This window comes from Rutidosis leptorrhynchoides, chromosome 5 (genome assembly GCF_046630445.1).
Source record: "Rutidosis leptorrhynchoides isolate AG116_Rl617_1_P2 chromosome 5, CSIRO_AGI_Rlap_v1, whole genome shotgun sequence".
Taxonomy (NCBI): domain Eukaryota; kingdom Viridiplantae; phylum Streptophyta; class Magnoliopsida; order Asterales; family Asteraceae; genus Rutidosis; species Rutidosis leptorrhynchoides.
This window is the reverse complement of record NC_092337.1, coordinates 234,297,492-234,323,896: the sequence shown is the minus strand read 5'-3', so window position 1 is coordinate 234,323,896 and position 26,405 is coordinate 234,297,492. Positions and strand designations below refer to the sequence as shown.

General features: G+C 36.2%; 1 protein-coding gene across 1 annotated transcript; it reads right to left on the bottom strand.

The window, feature by feature from the left end:
• Positions 1-23,818: 23,818 nt before the first annotated feature.
• Positions 23,819-25,324, bottom strand: LOC139849300 (uncharacterized). Its single transcript, XM_071838957.1, has 2 exons — positions 24,514-25,324; positions 23,819-24,273 (listed from the first exon to the last, which is right to left on the bottom strand). The coding sequence occupies exons 1-2, from the start codon at positions 25,322-25,324 to the stop codon at positions 23,819-23,821; spliced, it is 1,266 nt and encodes a 421-aa protein (XP_071695058.1).
• Between the last annotated feature and the right edge of the window lie 1,081 nt (positions 25,325-26,405).

Below are 26,405 nucleotides of genomic sequence, written 5' to 3'. Positions count from 1 at the left end.
GTGGGAAAGGATAACGATGGATTTTATCACCAAACTACCAAAAACGACGGGCGGTTATGAAACTATTTGGGTTATTGTTGACCGTCTCACCAAATCCGCACACTTCCTTGCCATGAAAGAAACGGACAAAATGGAGAAACTTGCACAACTTTACATTAAGGAGATCGTAGCCCGAGACGGTGTACCTTTATCGATTATCTCCGACCGAGATGGCCGTTTTGTTTCTAAATTTTGGCGTACCTTGCAAGAAGCGTTGGGAACGCGTTTAGACATGAGCACCGCCTATCATCCACAAACCGATGGCAAAGTGAACGTACAATACAAACCTTGGAGGATATGTTACGAGCTTGTGTTGTCGATTTTGGGAAAGCTTGGGACAAGCACTTACCTCTCGCCGAATTCTCCTACAGCAATAGTTATCACGCGAGTATAAAAGCCGCACCTTTTGAAGCGTTATATGGCCGAAAGTGTCGCTCTCCTCTTTGTTGGGCCGAGGTAGGCGACGTGCAAATCACCGGACCCAAACTCATTCACGAAACCACCGAGAAAATCGTTCAAATCCGAGATAGGCTTAGGACGGCCAGAAGTCGTCAAAAGAGCTATACCGACAAATGACGCAACGACCTCGAATTTCAAGTCGGTGACTGAGTAATGTTAAAGGTTGCGCCTTGGAAAGGTGTAATCCGTTTTGGGAAACGCGGGAAGCTAAATCCAAGGTATATTGGTCCTTTCGAAATCTTGGAGCGTATTGGAACCGTTGCTTATCGTTTAGATCTTCCAACTCAATTGAGCTCCGTTCATCCTACCTTCCATGTGTCTAACTTGAAAAAGTGTCTTTCCGAACCCGATATTGACATCCCTCTCAAGAAACTTACTATTGATGACAAACTTCATTTTGTGGAGGAACCGGTTGAAATTGTGGACATCTCCGTCAAGACTTTGAAATAAAGCCGAATTCCGATTGTTAAAGTCCGTTGGAACGCCAAAAGAGGACCCAAGTTTACTTGGGAAAGGCAAGATCAAATGTAAAGGAAATACCCTCATCTATTCCCGGTTCCGGAAACGCAAGATTCCAAGGAAGAAACAACTACTACTACGCCTACTTAAATTTCGGGACAAAATTTCTTTTAAGGAGTCGGTAATGTAACATCCCGCCTTTTTCCGTTTACTTTTCCGTTTAATTATTTAAAGTCCGTTATATGTTTATAACACCTCCCGTTAATACGCGTTTTAAATCATCTCGTTTAGGTAATTCACGCACCCGATTAAAAATTGAGGGACCAATCTTGCCATGTGACCAAACTTTTGACTAGGTCAAAGTGGTCAAACCACTCCCATCCATTCATCTTTTTCATTTTCATTTTTCCTTTTCTCTTTTTACTTTCCATTTTTCTTTCAATTCTCCAAACAAAGGAATCATCATCTAAATTCGTTCAAGAAAGCTTCAATCAAAACAAATTACATATTTGAACTCCTTGCAACTTCCTCTTCGATTCCATACCTATTACATCTCATTTGGGTAACTTTCTAAAATTACTAGATTTTGTGTTCTTGATGTTTTTAACTTATAAAGTTGTTAATTAGTGTCTGTGGCTCAAGTCTAACATGAATATATGATTTATATGTTCGATCTTGTTATTTTTGATAACTAGCATGAACTTGAAAGTTTGGTGTGTTTGATTGATGATTTGGTTGCTTAAATGTTGTTAAATGTTATAAATGCATGTATTAAATGTGTGCCTAATATCACTAGCTTCAATTTGATGAGTAGGTTGCTTGAGAAAGCTCCATAAACTTGATTAGTGAAATTGGTGAATTTGAGTTAGGGTTTGATAAGCTTGAAATGAATATTTGATGCATTGAATGACATGAATTATTGTTAGTAAGTAGTTAGTTGTATTATATGCTTGATTATCTACAAAACGGCGTGTTTTATGTATGCATTAAATGCCCGAATCATAAATGTACACTTGTAAAATTTGAAGCATTAAATGTGTGCATTGATTGATCATTTGATTTGAAAAGTCGGTTATTGCAAATAAGGTTTTCGGTTGGTGAAATGTGTTTAGTTGGGTTCCTTGTCAAATTAGCTTTCTAACGATATAAGGTGCGAGTTCTAAGTGTTAGCGGGTTGTAATTTATGCTTGAAAGAGTTTTGGTTTGGGACTTGAACAATTGAGACTGACCAGGTACCAGCACACGACCAATGATGCGGCGTGGCAATCCTGGGTCGCGGCGCGACCTAAGCCGTGTCCAGCTTCTGACCTACTTGTCAATTATACGGAAAATGTTTGGCACGCTATGGACCTCCGATTCACATGAGACTTGTTCTAACATACTTATATATGAATAATTATCACAGAAAAATAGTTCGGGACCCGACCCGAACGCGTTGACTTTTTCATTGACTTTGACCGACCAAAGTTTGACTTTTTGTCAAACTTAACCAAATGATTGTGCAATCTTCCTAACATGATCCTATACTTGTATCTTGCATGAAACTTGACAATTTGATTCACATGCTACATAATCGAATCGTATTGAGCTATAGGACTAATTGGACATCTTTGACCTATCGTGTTTACCGTTATTGATACGACCTATTTGTTTAGGTCAAGACTAGCTTTGTTCTTTGCACACGTTACTTGTCGAAGTACTTATTTGCTCTTGTGCTCAAGGTGAGATCATAGTCCTACTTTTACTCTTTTGAACTTACATTCGGGATGAGAAAACATAAACATTTCTTTTTAACTAAGTGAACACAAGTAGAGGAAAACAAACATTCTACATACGAGTTTAGAACAAAATCCTCAATTCGATTATCCTTAGTTACTCTTGCAGTGTGTAAGTGTAGGCGTGAACTTATGTTGTATGGCCATATGGGTTTGACAAACCCTCATCTCGGACGGTTCGCTATCGTCTACGGATGAAATATATTTTCGAGAAACAGTGTTATTCTAGCACTATTAATGGGGTTCAACGGACGGAGTGTTAAGCCTTGATAATTGGGTGCTCGTGAATATTAACTTTTAGAATGTACTACTATTTCATCAATGTTGCAAATCTTGTGGTTCGACTTACATTTACTCACTTACTTATTTAAACCTATGATTTCACCAACGTTTTCGTTGACAGATTTCCTATGTTTTTCTCAGGTCCTTGATCATTAGGTGATACATGCTTACGCACATTCTTTTTGATACTTACTTTGGATGTCGAGTATACTTGCATATGTGGAGCGTCTTTTGACTACTTTAAACTGTGTCGCACGTGTTTCATTTGTACTTTAAACATCGTTATGTACTAGTTATGGAAACTACTTTTGTAAACTTTGAAACATCCACACTTATGAAATGAATGCGACATATTTTCGGTCAAACTTTGTCTTAAAGACTTATGACCATGTAATCGGACCTACGTAGACGGCGCTGTCAAACATGATTTGGTCGGGTCGCTACAACATGAACGGGTTTTATGATCAAGTTAACATTATGAACTTGTTGATATGTTGAATTCCATCAATGGTATCTAGAGCCGAAGTCTTTGAAATATGCTTCTTATATATGGTCTTTAAAACCCACCAACTTTGCATTCTATTAACAAGCATGAAAGTAGAATGTAAAAATGTTCGGGTTTGGGTGGGTATGAGATATAGGCCGAATTCTAGAGGGTTCCAAAGTGGTTTTGGGTTGGCCATTTGGTTCATATTTGTTGTATGTTGAAGTTCACAATCAAGCCTAGACCTTGTGTTTGTATGGTTGCATGTTTGGTTGATTAATTATTCATTTGGTATGTAATATTAATTATTCTTTTGGCATGTAATTTATTCATTCATTTGTTATGTAATTTATTTTATATTTGGTATGTAAAATAGATTAGGTTGTATTTCATTTTCTAGAGAAAAATGTATTAGGATATATTTTTTGTAAAGAGAATGAAGATGCACAAGATGGAGCAAAGGAAGAACACATGCATTTGGATGCAAGATTAAGTGGGAGATTTGAAATCTCCTACTTTGTGTTATAACCCTTAACCGGTGGCATTTGTTTTCGACTAAACAAATGTCTACCAAATTGGCTTGATTGTGAATATGTTTGTTTTGCATGCATGGTTAGTTATTGTATGTTTGTGGATTGTATGTTTGTATGCTACAAGTTAATCACACACATTAACAACAAGCAATATGATAATTTAATTGGTTAAATTAGACATAATTAACAACATGAAAAGAACAAATTATAATTTAATTGGTTAAATTAAAAATGGCTAAATGGATTTTAATAATTGGTTGTTAAAACATAATAAATGGTTTATTATCAAAGTAGTAAAATTGGATTTATTACATGACATGAAAATGGATTTCAAATGAACCATACACTAAATGCATGTTAGTGTATGGTATAAATGTTTTCTCAAACTAGAATTAAAGGAAACTTAAAACCCTTTACACACTAGGTTAACAAGTTTAAACGTCATCCTATTGTATGACACTTAGACGTATTAGGGAACTTATAATGGGATAAAGGTCACCTAACCGTTATGAGCAAACTAATATGATTAAGGTAAATGTTGCACACTTGTGGGATAAAGGTCACCTAACCACTTGTATGTTAAGTTTACATGTCAATACAAGTGGGACGACTTGATTTGGAAATCATGAACTTAGGGTCACCGAAGCATGATGAACAAATAGGCGTTGATGGGATAATATGTCATGCAAAAGGATTGCATGATCCCATAACTTAGAAGTTTCAAAAGGATTGCAATTGTCATATAATGACTACCTAGCTAAATCAAATGACGGGATAAAGGTCACCTAACCAAAATTTGGTTTACCGTTGGATTCTAAAATTTAATATATATCAATTGGATTTAAAGGGTATTGATTATTAAATTAAAATTAATACTTAAACACTTTGTTAAATTTTGTAGATGGCCGCCAATAACAACAACATTCCTAACGCACCTATCAACTTTAACAACCTATCGTTGAGGTCAATCCTCGAAAAGGAAAAACTCAACCATACGAACTTCATGGATTGGTTCCACAATCTAAGAATTGTCCTCAAACTAGAGGATAGGGCGTATGTGTTGGAAGACCCCATTCCCGATCAACCCGACGAGGATGAAATGGAAGGCATGGCATATTGGGAGAAATATTGCACCGATTCGTTGCAAGTTTCATGCCTTATGCTTGGGACTATGATACCCGAACTCCAAAAGGACTTCGAGCATCATAGTGCATATGACATGATCACTCAGTTGAAGGAGATGTTCCTTCAACAAGCTCGTGTCGAGCGCTTTGAAACGGTCCGAGCACTTCATGCATTTCGGATGGACGACACCCAATCCGTTTCATCTTATGTCCTTAAGATGAAAAGCCTAATTAATCGAACAAACCATCTAAATTGCAACGTGTCTAATGAATTAGCCACGGACCTTATCCTTAACTCATTTTCAAAGAGGTTGACACATTCGTGTTAAATTATAACATGATTGGATAGGATAAGAGCATTGGCGAATTACATGCCATGCTTAAGACGGCCGAAGCGAGCATGGGTAAAAGGGCTTCACCCATGTTTATGATCAATGAAGGCGGGTCCAAAAACAATAACACTTCTAAGCCAAAGGCGGCTAAGAGGAAAGGACCCGCCTACCAAGGCAAGGGCAAGGGAAAGGGGAAGATGGTTACCGCAACCAACCATAACAAGAAGCAAAAGGTTGCCGGTAAAGCTAACTCCAAGGAAGATCCGTGCTTTGGTTGCGGTGAAATGGGTCACTGGAAACGCAACTGCCCGGTCTACCTAAATGAGTTGAAGGAAAACAGGGATGCAGGGCAAATCTCAGGTAATGTATATATGGTATACATTGAGCTTAGTATTACTTCTTCTAATACATGGGTATTAGACACAGGATGTGGAACTCATATTTGTAATTCTTTGCAGGGGTTCAAAAGAAGTGATCAAGAAGCGGGAACAACAAGTCTCTTCATGGGAAATGGAGCAAGGGTGCAAGTGAAAGCTTAAGGAGACTTTGTTTTAAAGCTACCAAGTGGTTTGGAGCTTATTTTGAAAAATGTTTTGTATGCACCCGATTTATCTCGAAACATTATTTCTGTATCCCGTTTGAAAAAATATGGTTTTAATCTTAATTTCATTAAGGATGATATCCATGTTTCTTTAGATAATGTGTTCTATTTTAAGGCTTCGCCTTCAAATGGTATTTATGAATTGGTTCATGATGACACATCATACAATAGCTCAATATACCATGCAAACACCAAGAAGCTCAAAAGGGATTTGAGTGATTCCTACTTATGGCATTGTCGCCTTGGTCACATAAACAAGAACCGAATGCATACACTTCAAAAGAATGGACTTTTGAAATCAAATGAACTAGACTCGTTTGATGTATGTGAATCTTGTTTACAAGGCAAAATGACTAAAGCACCTTTCAAAGGGACCTATGAAAGGGCTAAAGACTTATTGGGATTAATACATTCGGATGTATGTGGACCCTTTAAGCCCATAACTAGGAATGGTGAAAGATACTTCGTCACTTTCATTGATGACTTCAGTCGTTTTGGATATGTCTATTTATTAAGGCACAAGGACGAAATATTTTGAAGCATTCAAGGAATATCAAAACGAAGTACAAAATCAACTCAATAAGACAATCAAGGTACTTTGTATCGATAGAGGATGTAAATACCTAAGCGATGCATTCCAAGATCATCTTAAAAGTTGTGGGATTATCTCGCAACTCACTCCTCCTGGAACACCCCAACTTAATGGAGTTTTCGAAAGGAGGAACCGAACCCTAATGGATATGGTTCGATCTATGATGGCTAGAAGCTCGTTACCTCTATCATTTTGGGGCTATTGTCTATGCTCCGCGGCTCGTATTCTAAATATGGCCCCAACCAAGAAAGTGGAACGAACTCCACATGAGATGTGATTTGGAAAACCTCCATCTCTATCATACTTAAAGGTATGGGGATGTGAAGCTTATCCTAAGCATTACGTCCCTAATAAGTTGAATGCTCGATCCACGAAGTGTATCTTTATAGGATACCCCAAGGATGATATGGAATACTATTTCTATGATCCAACCGAGCAAAATGTATTTGTTGCTCGAAAGGCTGAATTCCTTGAAACTAAGTTCTTAATGGAAGGAAATAGTAAAAGGAAGATAGATCTTGAAGAGGTTCAAGATCAAGTAGATGATACACAATTGGTTGACACTAGCACTCAACATGAAAATGTTGAGAATGATCGAATGGATGATCAAAATACACAAGACGTTCGCAGATCTAGTAGGATTAGTAATCCTCCTGAGAGATATGGGTTTCTCATGGATGGTTGCTATGTGATTGATTTGGATGAACCCACAAACTACCAAGATGCTTTATCAAGGATTGATAAAGATAAATGGCAGGAAGCCATGAACGCTGAGATGCAATCCATGTATGACAACCAAGTTTGGGAACTTGTTGTGCAACCTCCTGGCTCTAGGCTGGTTGATTGTAAGTGGCTTTTCAAAATGAAAACCGACATACATGGAAACTTGGATACATATAAAGCTAGACTTGTAGCAAAAGGTTTCACTCAAACTCAAGGGGTTGACTATGATGAAACTTTTTCGCCTGTGGCAATGCTAAAGTATATTAGGATACTACTTGCCATTGCTGCTCATTATGATTATGAAATATGGCAAATGGATGTCAAGACCGCCTTCCTAAATAGAAATCTTGAGGAAGATGTCTATATGGTTCAGCCTAAAGGTTTTGTTGATCCGAAATATACTAAAAAGGTATGCAAGTTAAAGAAGTCAATCTACGGATTGAAACAAGCATCTAGAATGTGGAATCATCGTTTTAATGAGGAGGCCAAGAAATTTGGCTTCATTAAAAATGGTGATGAAGCTTGTGTATACAAGAAAGCTAGTGGGAGCACTATCATGTTCCTTGTACTATATGTGGATGATATATTGTTATTTGGAAATGATATTCCGGCAATGGAAGGTGTTAAAACTTGGCTAAGTAAATGCTTCTCTATTAAGGATCTTGGAAAAGCACAATACGTTTTGGGGATTGGGATCTACAGGGATAGATCCAAGAAACTGATAGGTTTGAATCAAAGTGCATACATTGAAAAGATTTTGAAAAGGTTCAAGATGGAGAACTCTAAGAAAGGTTTGGTACCTATTAAAAAGGGAACACTTCTCAGTTCATCTCAGTGCCCCACCACAAAAGATGAACAGGAGAGAATGAAGAAAGTCCCATATATGTCTGCCATTGGGTCAATCATGTATGCAATGATATGCACTAGACCGGATGTGTCATGCGCTCTTAGCCTGACAAGTAGATACCAGAATAACCCAGGAAACAGTCATTGGATTGCTATCAAAAGTATATTAAAATACCTTAGGAGGACTAAGGATATGTTTCTAATATATGGGTCTGGTGAGGAGGAACTCGCAGTAAAGGGTTACGTGGACGCGAGTTTCCAAACTGATCGAGATGATTCTCGATCACAATCCGGTTATGTCTTCACATTAAATGGAGGTGCGGTCTCTTGGAAGAGTTTAACACAGGATGTTGTTGCTTTATCCACTACAGAGTCGGAGTACATCGCCACATCATTGGCAGCTCAGGAAGCTGCATGGATGAAGAAATTCATCGGCGACTTAGGAGTAGTCCCTTCCATTCAGGACCCTCTTGAGATCTTTTGTGACAACGAGGGTGCGATTGCTCAAATCAAGGAACCTCGTGCTCACCAAAAGACCCATCACATTGAGCGGAGATTCAACTACATAAGGGATGAAGTTGAAAAGGGAAAGATATGTATTCGCAAAGTTCATACAGATCTTAATATAGCGGATCCTCTCACGAAGCTCTTACATGGAGCAAAACATACTGGTCATGTTTGTGCATTAGGGCTTCGATATTCTAGTGATTGGTCATGATCTGTTTTAAGTATTGTATCGAAACAAAATTGTTCAAACTCATTAATATAATTATTACATTAATTTATTTTGAGTTATATTCCTATTTTGCATATTTTATCCATGAATAAGTAATTATTCTAAACTCCATAGTCGATTACATTTGTGGGAACAAGTGTGAGGTTTAGACTATTATGAACTTGGATTGGTATACATTCACTGTCTGAATGTGGGGCAAGGTTGCTACCAACGTTCATAGATATATGTGGGATACAAATATTGAAAGACCTGCCCTCAAGATTCACTAAATGGAGCCTTTGTGGTTGATCACATGTAATCTTGAGTAAAGGCGAATATCATTGTATCCTCTGACCTGAGATACATATTGGGTTCGGATATTTGCCAAGCATTGTGCCTTGACTCTTTCCTTCGCTATTCTGAAATATGGTAGTTCATAAGGAAGAGCTCAGGTATAATACAAGGTATATGTTTAGGACGTATGTAGTCAAGATGGAATTTGTCCCTCTTATTCGTTGAGAGTCAGATGTCTAAGGCCTGATAAAGTTAAATCTAGAAGAGAGTGATCACTCTGTGTCTCTTGGATTTAACATGACATCTAGGACGAAAGGAAACAATGAAAGATTCACCTATTCATATTCGAGATGGGAACTCAAAAGGGATGATGTTATTGAATGGCACAAAGTCATAACATATTGGGGGTGATGGACGGTCGTTAGGTGGTATCCATCACTTGCATTAATTTCTTATGTTTCTCGTGCAAGTGGGAGATTGAAGGTATTTCGTATGCCCGAGAGACATATTAAAGTAATGCGGCTAATGTATTATGATCCAAGTCGGGTCATACCCAATAACAAACTTACCGACACCTTATTAGTATTTGATCTTAACGATTGAATCATTGATTAAATATGCGACACTTGAATTTTAAGGAAAAGGTTTCTTAAATAATATTACTTGATATGTTTATATAAGTTATGAACAACTTATTTAACAAGGATTTAATTATTTATAGGTTAAATAATTAATTAAGTTATGTTACATTTTTTAAAATTGGTTTTATAAAATATACATAACAAATAATATACAAGTTTATAAAATTTGTTTTATAAAATCAAGTTTTATAAAAACTGATTTTATAAAATCAGTTTTTTTTATAAATGTATATTATAACATGATAACGTGAGTGGCATGGGAGTTGGAATGAGCATGCATTTGTTTATTAGTTACTACCCATGCTTATCTAACACCAAGACATTGTGTTCTACACTCATACATGCAAGAGAATATCAAGTAAAGAGAAAAAAAAAACTGCATTCTGTGCAGTATTCTGGCCGTGGGGTTTGAGTCTCCATAGCAAGTTCTTCAAGCTCATTTTGTAAGCAAATTTAAAGTGTAATTAAATCCTAACTAAAGGCTAGGTGTTGGTGCAAAAGTTTGATGTATAGCTACTTGAGGTTTCATACTTTTGGAGCTCCATTCTTCATCTTCCTCTTCATCTACTTGCTTCATTGAAATCTCACCCTCAATTAACTTGAGGAGGTATAACTCTTACTTACTTGTTATTATATGTAAGCATTTATTTCAAGACTTGATAACAATATGGAATTCATATAAAAATGGTTTAACATATAAACTTGTTTTCTAAATATTCATGCTCCCGTTTGTTATAACTTTACATGAACGGGTTTTATGATCAAGTTAACATTATGAACTTGTTGATATGTTGAATTCCATCATTAACATCATCATGCATCATCTTCACTCATCATCAATCCTTCGTAACATCATCATCTTCCAATATTAGTTATGCTCCTCATCTTCGTATCCTTATACATATATTATCATCATCTTTTATATTATCGTCACTCCTTTGGTGTTAAAATAGAAATGGATATGAAAAATGGACTGTAGTAGTCGATTGAGAAAAAAATAATAAAAAAAATAAAAATAGCTGCAGTAGTTATTCATGGTTACCAATATGGTGGACTGTTCGAGCATAATCGTGGCAGCAAACATAAACAAACAGGAACATAATTACTAAGCAGCAGCGTAACAGCAACAAAAGGGATTTGCAGGTTCACTATTCATCATCCTTCTCATCATTTTCTTCTTCGTGATCATAATAGAAAGAAAAGGCGAGTATTAATCATCATGATTAAATAGCAGTAGCGAATATAAATTGAAGTGGGTTTGTGTTGGTGGTGTTTGGTTTCGTGATGTTGATAGTTTACGAAGAAAAAGAAGGTCGTGGGTGGTGTTATGAGGTGGTGCAGGGTGGCAAGATGGTGGTTGAGATATAGTAGCACAGTGGAGGTGTTCATGTGATGGTGTCCATGGGTTTTGTAATCGAGAAAAAAATAAATAAATAACAGACATAAAGTTGCAACGGTTATGATCATGGTCCGGTGGCTTGATGGTGAAGTGATGGAAGAAGAAGAAAGACAAGGTAATCGAATATCTAATATCAGTTGTTTTGGGGTTCGTTGAACCATAACGAGACATATGGGTTGTTAACGGAAATGTAACCAAAAGACATGAAGAGTAGACGGTTAACGACTTGATGGTGGTTTGTTGTGTGAATCGTACCAGAAATATAAATACTAATTCGAAACCAAATGATATTCAGGTTTTATTTCTTTGAAGATGCATGTATGTGTGTCGTTTGAACCAGGAAAAACAAAGACATAAGCAACAAGTGGGTTTAATCATCATAATATTTGTATTATATGCAAAGAAAAAGAATGCAATGTTTAAGTAACCCATAAAAGAAGAAAAAGAATTTAGTGAGGTGGAAACCGATACGGTTTTATGTTATATATATTTGTGGAGATAAATTATTTTACAAAGACAGCTATAATTATAATCTATATGTAGTGCCTATATTTTCTTTTTGGATTTCTGTGTGACTTAGAGTTTCCAATATGTTGTCATACATATAAATAAATTTGGTTTAGAAAACTAACTCGTAATCATGATAGCATAATTTACGGGATCTGTCCTTATCACTTTAAAATAAAATTGGAAGTTATAATATTATATATTTTCTATTTTGACTAAATCTGGAACAAGAAAATGTTGGATATAAACGAGTTTAAAACCATGTCCCCACTTTAATTTAAAAGTAACCACTTTAAATTTATATTACATCCCATTAACCTTAATTGTTTGTATGCTACTGACAATTTTAACATGAGTATTATTTCGTGCTCTTTTGCTAATCAGTTATGGATAAAATTTCCATCTTTTTATATTAAATATATTTATTTATTTGAGGTCATTAAGTTTATAAAACTAGCCATAAAAAGGTTCATTAACTATTTAAAATAAAATTACATCAACTGCCCGCGCTCGATCCTGGGTAAAATTTAAAAAGTGTTAAAATTTAACAAGTAATTCCTAAATACATTTTTAATAGGCCTATAATGTATATCACTCATTTTCGGATCACTGTTTATTTTAAAATTATATAAGTTTGAATTTAACTTGCTTAATATCGCTCGACTGACAAACGAGTGCTATTATCGTTTACTAAATAAATTCGAAACCATATAAATATATATTCAATATACCTTACATATACATATATATATATATATATATATATATATATATATATATATATATATATATAGATTTATAATAATATCATATATTATTTAATTTACATAATTAATTAACTCATATAATATTTAAATTTATAATATATATATATATATATATATATATATATATATATATATATATATATATATATATATATATATATATATATATATATATATATATATATATATATATATATATATTTACAAATAGTGGTTCGAGAATATATATATAAATTTAAATTTAAATATTATATATAAATTTATAATAAATTTAAATATTATATTAACATAATATATAAATTTAAATAATAAATTTAAATCCACATAATTATAAATTTAAATATATATATATATATATATATATATATATATATATATATATATATATATATATATATATATATATATATATTTATAATAATATCATATATTATTTAATTTACATAATTAATTAACTCATATAATATTTAAATTTATAATAATTAATATATATATATATATATATATATATATATATATATATATATCTATTTACAAATAGTGGTTCGAGAATCGCCGGGAGTAGTCAAAGGGTATTTGCATATATGATAACAGTTCAAACTTTTTAAGACTCAACCTAACAGACTTTGCTTATCGTGTCGAAATCCTATAAGATTTAAGTTTAAATTTTTGTCGAAAATTTCCGGGTTGTTACAATGTGTGTTGCATGTGAATGTAAAATCATCTTTTTACCGTTCTTCTTCTTCTTCATCTGAATATAAAAGTTGCTCACTTGTTTTCCCCAATATTACAAACCCTATATCTTTTAACAAAACAAAAAAAAAAAAAAAAAAAAAAAAGTTAAACACTAAAAACTAAACTTAAATCAACACAAAACTAATTCATCCCTAACTATAATTTGCATAACATAATGAGTAACCCAATCTGCAAAACATAATGAGTAAACCTTAGATCCAATTTTCAAGCGGTCCCCCTCTCAATCCTCTTGCTGCTCGTGCAACACTTCTATCATTAATGTATACTCACAATAAATCAAAACCCAAAACAATGAAACGAAATATGTATTTCAAAAATAGATGTTTCAATCCAATATATTAAGTATCTTTTTTTTCTTCGTTTTCAATTGATCAATCCTAAATTAGTTGTTAAGATCTAATTTAGGAATTGAGTGCAATGAGGGGTGGATGGTGGTGTTAATAATGTTTTTGGGACCTTATGATCGTCTTTCACTTAGATTCAAGTGATCAATCACCATGTCCCGACCTTGATTGCATTACCTTGGCTCGATTATGATTAATACTTGGGCGTATTCACAAGTGAACCATAAAGACCAGAGCAATTGCACAGAATCAACAACCTAAAATGAGAGGCCCAACTTCCTATTTATAGGCTTAGGATATCTACGGAATCAATATTCGTGCAGCACCGACGTATCCGCAATGTTTGTGCGGGACACTTTCGCAAACTTTCTTTATGCGGACCTCCGCAATGTTTTAAGCACAACGCGCAGTTATTTACTTATCACCGCGGTTCTGTTTGCACTTATGTTTGAATTGCCTTTTGCACTTTAATCTGTTACGCATATAATATCACATATAACAATCTGTGCGTGTCCCATCAGATTTGTCTAATGGCTCTTTTCTAGCCGTTGATTAATTGTTGCAGAATTATAGCCATTGATTATAATCATTGCGAATAACCTTGATCCCTTCAATTATTACTATAAATAGGATCTAATTTAATTTAATTTTACTTTGCTCATTCACATTCACCTATTTTCTTATTAAAGCATTATCCACGCTAATTTACACTTTTATCTGCCTGACGCTTATCACTCACATCGTTTCTTCATTATCTCCTTATTCATTTTAATTTCAATCTTTGTATATATTAATCATGTCATCTCCATCTACTCCTCAGTCTTCTTCCGCCATTACTGCGGATAAATTTTCATCATACATGACTGATGAGAAGATCGAGCAATTGAAAATCAACTATCCGCTATTGGATCAGTTTATGCTAATTGCTCCTGCTCAGAATGAAAGAGCTAACAATCCTCCTGAAGGGATGATTGCAGTTTATGAAACATCTATGTTTCAAGGAAATCTGAGATTTCCGCCCACTAATTTCTTTTTGGGCATCTGCGATTCATAAAACATCGCCTTCGGCCAATTACATCCATACGCTATTGCTAAATTTTTATTTTTTTTTGAAATATATTGCAGGGCGATCAATAAACAACCTTTAATTGATGTGTTTCGCAACTTTAATACCATCCGACTGCAGATGGTTTACATTCAAGTCACGCTATGGTGTAATTACAACTCCTAAAGCGTCTATTGGCAAATAGCGCAGATCATTCTTTTTCATCAAGGCTGAAGCACTTCGCGAATATCAAAAGTTACTTTGCTGGACACTGGAGTTGAATCAAAGCGCGCTTGAACGCAATGACCTTAATGAAATCGACGAAGAACTATTGGCCGAAGTTAAAAATGTACACTTGGTAGTTTGCCAATATAGTCATATTCCACTTTATTTAGGGCGAGTTTCAGTGTGTTGGCCGTGGAATAATTACAATGTCACTCTGCATGATGCAACCAATAGAGGTATATATCACAGCACTACTTTTTGCACAAAACTTATGCATTTTTTGCGTATTACATATTAACACTTCTTACTTCTTCCAGAGATCTTTCTTTCCGACTTAATGGTACTAGAAGATGCTTCTCATTGCAAAGCCATTTTTCGTCCTAAAGAAGGTAGCAGTTCTACCGTAGCTATTGAAGAGCCAGTACTAAAATCGCTGATTATTTCATAAGGTAAGCGGAAAAGCAGCAGCACAAGTGCTCCTTCTGTGCAAGAAAGTATGCACAAACTTCCACGCATTACCCCTATTGCAGAGGAAGTATCTGGGAAGGGCAAAGAAAAAAGTATGGTATATTTTTACGCCATAGATACACACAATTATTCTTGCCATTTTCTTTTGCATCAATTAAATTTTATTTTTTACATTGTAGCAGATCCTGTTGATCTAACAGCGGATACAGAAGAAACAGAGGAGGAACCATTCATTAGTCATGAACTTCCTTTTGAGGAATTTAGTGATCAGCAATTTCAAAATATCTTCGCATCTCCGAATAATCCTATCAAGTCAATTCACATTGACAATTTCATCGCAAGCCTGAATGTTAGTGATGATGCAGCTGCTGATCAACTTAAGCTTTTGCAGGATGCTATACCTCAAGATGTACAAAACGAGTATCGAAAACTCAGCAATCTTTCTGCTGATAATGCAGACATACAGAACTGCTTTAATTCAGTATGTTCTCTAGTTGATGCTGTTAGACGACGCGAAGTTGTTACAGCAGCACTTGGTACTGAAAAAGCATCAAATGAAATTCTGCGATCAAAAATTCGCCAACTTGAGAAAGATAAGCTGTAGCTATCTTGGGATCTTGAAAAGTCTCAAACTGCGTTAAAATAAACACAAGAAGCCAATGCTCAACTTTCTGCGCGCTATTCCTCAGCCAACCGAAGAGACTGAGCGCGCAGAAGAACAATTCAACAAGCTAGTCAGACATCTGCCTGAATTAAGTCAAAAAAATTATGGATTCAGCGCACGTGACCGAAAAATTTCACAACTTCTTACAGGCTTCAAATATTGTCTCGCGATACGAGTTTCTAGAGCTTCTGCTGAAGGTTACCAATCTTACTACGCCATTGCCTGAAGCGGTGTTAAAAGAAGTATGCCCACTTGGAGATGCTCGTGAAGCATATAAGCAATGCGCATCAAAAATTGAAAAGATTGACATTCCTGCGTAATTGGAAATTAGCCGCAGAGAGAATGTAACTACAGAAGATATTTTAAAATTAAAGTTGTAAATTTTTCTGCAGTCTTTTGTTGTTAACTGCGCGTATGTACGCATTTATGCTTGCAACCTTGTGCAAATATTTTGACGCAATTCTTTTGCGTGTTATTCAATAAAGTTTCTCTTTTATAAATCTCAGTTGCAACTGTTTTATTTATATAGCGCTTTGTTTCAATTTATATTCCCAATCACTAGACTTGTCCTTTGCAGTTTCAATCATTTATAATTGTGCACATAATAAAGATTTACTTTCACGAAACAATCTTTTAATTTTATAATATCAATATACCTTGCGAATCTTCTAAGTCCGCCGAAATGATCCTTGGGCAAATTATTACGTTTAAAATACGCCAAATGTGTTATTGTGAAGCATCTAAGTTGGGCAAATTCACAACTTAGGAATTTAATATATACAAGTTCCCATCATTTTGCAAACACTTAATTAAAATTTCCGTTCCAATTTAGCGGGCTTTTCCATCGCTGTTTGATTATTACTGCATTTTAACACGTAAAGTTATTATAAAAGAAACACGCAATAGTGTTTACCAAATACTATCCTTATTATTTAAATGTGCCTTGAGCACAACTTCCTTACACCAATCATGAAAATATATCATACACATAACCTTCTCATAAGGCAACAATTTTCAAGATTTTTACAAGTATTCTCTTCATTGCGCAACGTTGCTAAACTTTGTGGATATGATAATGAAGTGCTTCACTTTGCCATTGTTACTTATCAATTTTTCATGCCATGCATGACCATTTAAATGAACTTTTCAATCTGCGCAACCTTCCTGCAAAAGTTTGCAAATTGCGCATAAAATATGTTACCATCAGATTGTTATTGCCTTTTGTATTTGGCATTTTTATAGCAGAATAAACTAAACTTTGCATTATGTGTTCAATTGCCTTTGTTTTTCCATTCGCGTTCTCAATTGAGCTATCGCCACTTTGCTTTGGAACAACACGGTTAGTCACAACACCATGACCCTCAACACCCACATTTTCCTGCGCCGTGATTAACGCACAAATTGGCTCGCTTTCTGCATATCACTGTCGCTATTCCTTTGCATGTCGCAAACTTAACCATTCCATGAATTGTGGATGAAATAACCCCAACTTACATAGCGCAGTGCGCCCTAGCAAGATATTGAAGTGTGAAGTGGACCGCATAACATATAGATTTAAAGTTGCCTTTCGCATTTTTTTGCGTCCATTTCATTAGTTAATTCAACATTCAACTCCAACTGCCCCAAAGACCATGTTGCATTGCCAGAAAATCCAGAGAGTGACACTGCAGTTGGTAGTAATTTTGCTTTAATGTCTTCTGGCAATTTATTGAAACATTGCTCATACATGATATCAACACTACTTCCAATATCAATGTGCACTTTTCTGATAAGAATTGCTGAATCCGCAATCTTACATGAAATGATTATTGGTTCATCAGATAACCCGCAATGTTGCACCGGTGGGAATGTTATTGGTGCAAATTGCCATTTCTCAAGAACATCTTCAGCTTTTCTTTTCTGTCCAACATTGTTTTTTGCACCATATTAATTACCTTGATTTCTTGCAAATTTTCTTTCTTTCCAACAACTTTTGCGCCCAAATTTTTGACAGGGGGAGCCTTTCGTTCTTGTTGAACAGTTGCGCTGACATTTGGCGTTTTAGGTGTGCTATTTTAAATTTGTGCAATCATTGCGTCTGTGGAACTTGGGGCTTTATCAGTTAACAAGTGATTCATCTTTCCTTGCGTTGTGGCTTCTGCGATTAATTCAACCAGATTGCGGCATCTGTTTGTGTCATGATCGTAATCATCATGAAAAATACAAAACTTAGATTTATCACGTCTATTGTTTTCTGACAGCGGTGGTGGATCTGGAAAGGTTTTTGCAATCCTTTCTTGCATCAAGATCACTTTTGGCGTTTTAAACAACGCTTGAATTATACTGAATGAATCATTACTCCACTTCCTTGATGAATTGCGATCTCGATTATTATACCCATGGTTACCATTGTCACCATTATTGCGTTGTCGATCAGTGCGCTGGTAACCGCCATTATTATTTCTCCGCTAATAGCCTGATCCGCGATTGTTATCACGGTAATTATCTTGATTACCATCATGGTAATAATCATGGTCATCTTGCCAGTTTCTTTCCTTTCCCCAATTGCAGTTTTGTGTGATGTTGCTATCTTCACCACAATGAATGTAATTGCACAATCTTTGCAAAAGTTTGCGGCACATCTCTACGCAATCTCCGCACTAATGTGGGATGTTTTTGCGGATTAATTGCGTGAACAAAACCAGAGATTTTTTGATCTTCATATAGATTTGGTATCTTCTGACATTCATAAACATAGCGCGTAAGCAAGCCACCTAGCATTTCTTTGAACCCTTGTTTGATATCATGGAACTCAATGTGCGTCTTCTTTTGCGGCAACAAGTTTTGAAACTGAAGTAAAAATTTTTCACGTAAATCAATAAAGCCAGCAATGCTTCGTGCATTCAAATTGTGGAACCACTCTCGCACTAAGCCTTGTAAGACCATGGGAAAGACTCTGCATGCGACAGGCTCATCCCAATTGTATGTACTTACGACTCCTTCAAACTACTGTAAGAAATCTAACGGATCAGTTAAGCCTGAGTACACGCCCAAAGTTGCAGCCACAATTGGCGGTGTCGTTATTGGATAATCAGAAATATGACGGACGAATTTGTCTGTCACCGAAGTAATTTATGTCGCTGTTTTAGATCGCGTTTCCTTTGTTTCTGCATAGTACCTCTCAATCATCTTTTGAATTACTTCTGGTTGATCAAACTTATGTTGCATATCTTTCGGTGCAATCTTGCGAAATATGTCTGCTAAAAATAATTGCGCATTTTCTTTCTCTGTAGCCTGTGAAGTTTCACCCTCTTCCATATATTGTGGAATTGGTGTTCCAGGCCTTTTGCGTTTAAGCTTTGTAACTTCAATAATTTTAGGATCACTCTCTGAATTATCAGAAAGTTGGCGCTGTATTTTTGAATTCTTTGCTTTCTTTAAAAGTAGTACAGGCGATCCAAACGCATTGCAATCGTGCACATCTTCAGTTAAATCATCGCTACTATTTATGACCAATTGCTGCTTTTGTGACAAAGTGTCATTGAGCGGCCATTCATAGTTTAGCGGAATATGAAGATCAAGACCATTCTCTTGAAGCAATTGCCTGGCCTCTAAAGGCAGTATTACACGCTTTGTAGTTTTAATTGTTGCATCTTTTTATGTATTTTTATTAACAGTATTCGCAGTGCTTTCATTCGCTGAATTTTTGTCTACATTCCCTTGAGGATTTGCAGAATTAACTTTTGCGTTATTTTCTTCGCGATTGCTTACAGGCTGCTGAGTATTGCGTTTAGCTGCAACAGCTTTTTCAATTATAGCATTTTGTTGCATTCCTTCATTAGTGATGACGTTTCCTGATGATTTTGCAAGCAAATCTTTTGTTTGCTTGCTGATCTCAGGACTTGTTTGAAAATCAAATGACGTTGAGCTTCTAAAATCACAGATATCAGCTGTGTTATTACTCTTCTTTTTGTTATACATTTTCATCTTAGCTTAACGCTTTCAATTAAACGAAAAAACTTGCAAATCATTAAACAAGAACATGACTACAATTGAATTCGCTATTAAATCATTCAATTACGCAGAATAGATTTATCGAATACAATTTTTAATTCATGCCCCACGGATGGTGCCAATTGATCAATCCTAAATTAGATGTTAGGATTTAATTTAGGAATTGAGTGCAATGAGAGGTGGATGGTGATGTTGATAATGTTTTTGGGACCTTATGATCGTCTTTCACTTAGATTCAAGTGATCAATCACCATGTCCCGGTCTTGATTGCATTACCTTAGCTCGATTATGATTAATACTTGGGCGTATTCACAAGTGAACCATAAAGACCAGAGCAATTGCACAGAATCAACAACCTAAAATGAGAGGCCAAGCTCCCTATTCATAGACTTAAGATATCTGCGGAATCAATATCCATGCAGCACCGACATATCCGCAATGTTTGTGCGAGACACCTTCGCAAACTTTCTTTATGCGGACCTTCACAATGTTCTAAGCACAGCGTGCAGTTATTTACTTATCACCGCGGTTCTTTTTGCACTTATGTTTGAATTTCCTTTTGCACTTGAATTATACATATATATTCCTATACATATGATCATCAATTACACTCGAAACTTTGCTATAAATCAAAATCAAAAGTAACTAGTGTTTGCTAATTATAAAAACCATACCAAATTGACCCTGGTTTATTCAATTCCAGATCTACAATTCCAGATCTGCAATTCCAAACCTACAATTAGGCCATTCAAGATCTACAATTTTGAGGCAATACTCATGGATCTGTTAATGGATCTGAATTAGCCGGAGTTGTTGAGGCACTATTCATGGATCTGGACGAATTACTCGTAGATAACCTCCGTCGATCGTGCCTTCGACTGATCAATCCTAGATTAACATATTACATTAATCCAGGATTGAGTGCAATGAAGGGGTGGAATGGGATGTTGTGGTTGTTTATGGGACCTAATGATCGTTTTTAATTTAGAAATAATTGATCAATCACCTCGTCCCGGTCTTGAAGAAATTACCTTAACACAATGTGAATTTGCACTTGGGCGTAATCACAAGTCAGTCACAAAGGCTAGAGTAATTGCCTGGAATAAACAACCTAAAATGAGAGGCCAAGCTCCCTATTTCTAGGTTTGGAATTCTCGGCGAACCTCCTTTCATATTCACGGTCCGTTATCTACCATAACTTCGTGGATGTCTTTTGCGACCTTGAAAGTTTGCGAACCTTTATTTCACTCTAATTTGCTTTTGGCAACCCTCGTGATGCCTCTATTTCTTTGAGCGGCCCCTAATTTTATCCCTTTGCACTTAAAAATATATATACGCGAGGCTATGTATATAATCAAGTCCCCTCAGTTTATTATGTTGCATTTATGCATAAGAAATGCAATACGATAAACTCTATAAAAATGCGCTTAAGACTCCGCTTCCCGCTATGATAATGAGACAATTTAGCAATCGCTATGATACCGTAACGGTAAACAACTTTCCAACCTTTTTATGTGGTCCTATTGAGATCCCACAAATTGTCTATATATATTGACAATTCCGTTGAAGGAATTACTTTGCCTCCTTTGCTGCTCTCTTTGCTATATATCCAAATTAATATATTAATCCCATTGCACAACTATTTTCTAGGATCATGAAGATCGAAGAAATTAATCGCAAGGAAAACCCAAAAAGCTTTATTACCAAGAGGTTTCGAAGCCCAGAGGTTAAAGCCATACCCCCTCCTACTACATCGACAACCTCTCCCACTGTCACCGGGATAAATGACGCCGGCAAAGGTCTTGCTACTCATCCTACCTTCACAAAACAAAAGAAGAGGAGTAAAACTACTCCAAAACTTGTTACGGCTCCTGTTGTAACAAATTTTAATCCATCACAACAGTCAAGTAATCATTTTTTATGTTTGAACATATATATATATATATATATATATATATATATATATATATATATATATATATATATATATATATATATATATATATATATATATATATATATTAAATGATTGTGATTATTAATTTTTGCTTATGTTTTTGCTTTGTAGGTGCAGGGATTCCAGCGACCAATGCTTCTTACAACAGCGCCTGGAAGTTCTACAACTACTCCAGATCTCTCTCTTGTCAAAGCTGACGAGACTTTCCGGACTCCACCAAGTCCATTTACTTCCATCAAAGTAGATGGTCTTCCTTCTTACTTCATAGCTTCTCCTTCTGCCGCGCTTTCTCAGCGCCAACAAATGGGTTTGGCGATCCCTAATGAAGTGCAAACTGAATTCTCCCAACTGGCCACTCAAGATGCGCACAGTTGCTTTGTACAAAACTTCTATATGGCCTTTAATTCGGCTTATGACATGATGTCCCATCAGGAGCATTTTTTCAAAGTCCTTGAAGACGAGGTAAACAAGTCGAAACCTGAACATAAAAAGTTCTTGCACAGTGAAAAGCAACACTCTTCCTTGGCGTTTGATCTACAAACTGTGCACTCTACCATTCTAGAATTAAGGGATCAATTGTCCGCCAAAGAAATAACAGAAAAGGATCTGAAGAATGCCAATGAGGCATTAAAGAAAGAAGTTGCGACCCTTATTGCTGGTCGGGATAATGCCCTGGTGGCAAAACATACCGCAGAACTGAACTTTGCTAAACTCCGCCAACATCTGCCCTTCTTTGGGCAAAAAGTAATGGATTCTCGCCCCGTGTCTGAATCCTTCTGGGCGTATGTCGGCGCTCTGCAACTTATGGAGCGTGTCGAGTTTTTGGCGGAGCTTTCCGCCATTGGTAACATACCAGACCCGCCTACCCTCAGCTATTGCAGATCATGTTTGTTCCCATGCTGAAGCGCTTGAGATGCTTCCAGAAGGCTAGGGCAAGAAACGCCACCCTCTCCATTCCCAAGCTTGTCGCTATAAGCAAAAAAGAAGATGCAACAGTTGATGAAATAATTAACCTTGATTTAAATAGCCAGTAGCTTAGGAATGTTATTGGATGCCGGTTTGCAATGTAATGTCGCAGCTATCTCCGTGAGTTTTCTTATTAATAAAAATTTCCATTGTTTCAATTGAAATTGCTTTTATTTATATAGCGCTTTTTATTTAATTATGCATTCATAGTTTCTAGACTTGTCCTTTACAATTTCCATGTTTGCTATTGTGCACATAACAATCATGTACTTTTGCGAAACAATCTTTAACATACTTATGAATCTTCTAAATCCGCCAAAGCGATCCTTAGGTAAATGTGCATTTTAATACACCAAGTTTTGTTTACGGATACTTAAAAAGTGATCTCATCCCATCACTTAGCGATCATTATATTGTAATTCATATCTTCACAAAATATGATCATCATATCGTGATCTCAAAACACGATTTGCACTTATGAAATTGTACAATTTTTTGATCATATTATTAATTTTGAACCACAAATACACTATTCAACAATTGTATAAAAAACTCTGCACTTAGCATTTTACATATAATATCTTTTTAGCAACGTAGCGTGCCACGCATTATGAAGACTTCGCCCGTCAAAATCCGCAAGTTTATAAGAACCAACTGCATCTATCGCTGTTATTTGATAAGGGCCTTCCCAATTAGGTCCCAATTTTCCTTGATTTTTAGCGCGACTCGCTTCATTGTTCCTCAAAACCCATTCGCCAATGTCAGAGGCCAATGCGCGCACCTTTTTATTGTAGTACTTTGCTATCTGTTGTTTATTATTCGCTTCCTTTAGGCCATCAGCTTGCGTTCTTCAATAAAATTCAAATTTTCACACAAAGCCTCATTATTCGCCTCCTCATCAAAATTAGCGATTCTGTATGTAGGTACAAGGATTGCAGCGGAAATTACGGCTTCAAAACCATACACCAAACTAAAAGGTCTTTCGCCATTACTCTTTTTAAAGGTTGTGCGATGACCCCCCAGCACATTAGAAAGCTCATCAACCCATCCCATTCGCTTTTCATTCAATCGCTTTTTAATTCTGCTAACAATATGATGGTTGGTGACTTCGCATAAGCCATTAGCTTGCGGATGCGCGACTGATGTAAATTTTTGAATAATATTCAAATCTTCACACCATGTTTTGAATGTTGCTATCTGCGCACCATTGTCGCTAACAAGCTCGCGAGGAATGCCAAATCGATACACGATATATTCCCAAACAAAATTTCGCACTTGCACACCTGTAATTGTGCACACCGCCTTCGCTTAAACCCATTTTATAAAGTAGTCAATTGCGACAATTAAAAATTTGACATTTCCTGCCCCTTGCGGGAATGGTCCTACGATGTCGATGGCCCACTTATAGAATGGCTATGGGGAATTGACTGGAATCATATCATGCCTTGGATTTCGATTTTATGGGGCGTGTCTTTGACATCCTTTACACCGTTTTACAATATTCGCAACATCCCGATACATACTTGGCCAAAAATAACCCATTCGCATAATTTTAGCTGCTATAGTCTTGTATCCCGAATGAAGCGCAGAAAAGCCACTGTGAACTTCTTCCACAATTAACACCGCTTCCGCTGGCCCCAAACATCGCATTAATGGACCAGTGAAAGATTTTCGGTACAACACATCGTAATCCATTACATACATCAGCGCTATTTCTCGAACTAAGCGAGCTTCGTGTTTATCTTCTGGTAACACATTGTTCCGCAACTTTTCAACAATGGGATTCATCCAATTTGGCTGCATTTCATCAATTGCCGCTATAACTAGTCCGCCGTCAATTGATTTGCTTGGTAACTCTTTTACCCAAACTTGTTTTTGAAAGTTCGAAAAAGTTAAAGCAGCAATCTTACTTAGTGCATCTGCTTTTTTATTTTGATTCCTTGGAAATTGCGAGAGCTCGAAATATTCAAACGCTTCTGCTGCTTCCTGAACTATCTTTAAGTACTTTTGCATTGATAACTCATGCGCTTCAAATGAACCATTGAATTGATTTGCTACCAACTGAAAATCAGTATATGCTCGAAGTTTTGTAATTTTCATCTTTTTTCCAATATTTAAACCAGCGAGTAGCGCCACATATTCGGCCTCATTATTTGTGACATCAAAATTAAAATGCAGCGCATACGTATGTCCTTCACCACTTGGGCTTGTTAATACAAGACCAACACCTGCGCCCTCTGTACACGATGCACCATTAGTAAATAATTCCCATGTTTCATCTTGAACAGACTTTAATTCTCTTCTCTCGTGAATTACTTCTAATTCACCAGTCATTTTCGCGAGATAATTTGCAAGCACTTGACCCTTTACTGAAGTACATGGGAGATAAGTGATCTCATATGCCCCCAATTCTATTGCCCACTAAGTAAGTCTGCTGGATATGTCTGGCTTATTTAAAACATGCTTAACCGTCACATCAGTTAGCACATGGACTAGATGTCCTTGAAAATATCTTCGCAGCCTTGACGTTAGGAGTAATGTATAAACAAAATTTTCAATTGGTACGTACTTTATTTCGCTTCCTGCCAATGTCTTGCTAACAAAATAAACTGGCTTCTGCGTTTTTTGTCGCTCCACAACTAACACCGACCCAAAAGCGTAATTCGCAATTGACATGTAAAGATAATGTACCACGCCTTCTACAGGCGTTGTTAGCATAGGCAAAGTTTCTACAAATTTCTTTATTTCCTGAAACGCGTTTTCCGCCTTGCTTGTCCATACAAAGTTCTTTTGCTTTAGACACCCTTTAGAGTTCGAAAGAAAGGCAGCTGTCGTTCCGCCGTTTTTGACAGGAATCTTGTTAAGGCAGCCAACTTGCCTGTTAAACTCTGCACTTCTTTCATTATTTTAGGCGCAATCATATTCTCGATTGCGGCTATCATTTTAGGGTTCGCTTGAATTCCCTGCTCTGTTACATAATAGCCCAAGAATTTTACTTCTTTTTCGCCGAAACTACATTTTGATGGATTGAGCTTCATATTAATTCGATGCAGGTTAGCGAAAGTCTCTGCCATATCAACCATAATCTGATCCTGTGATGCGCTCTTAATGACCAAGTCTTCCATATACGCTTCAAGATTACAGCCAATTTGACTCTCAAACGCACAGTCTATTAATCGCTGATACGTTGCACCGGTATTTTTCAGTTCGAATGGCATCTTAATATAGCAGAATATACCCTTACCTGTATGAAACGTGGTTTTATCCTCATCTTCTTCCGCCATTGAGATCTGATGATATCCCTTGGCCGCATCTAAAAAACACTTATAAGGGAAAGCATGCAGCGATTCCACCTTCCAGTCAATTTCTGGAAGCGGATAATTGTCCTTCGGGGCAGGCTTTGTTGATATCTTTA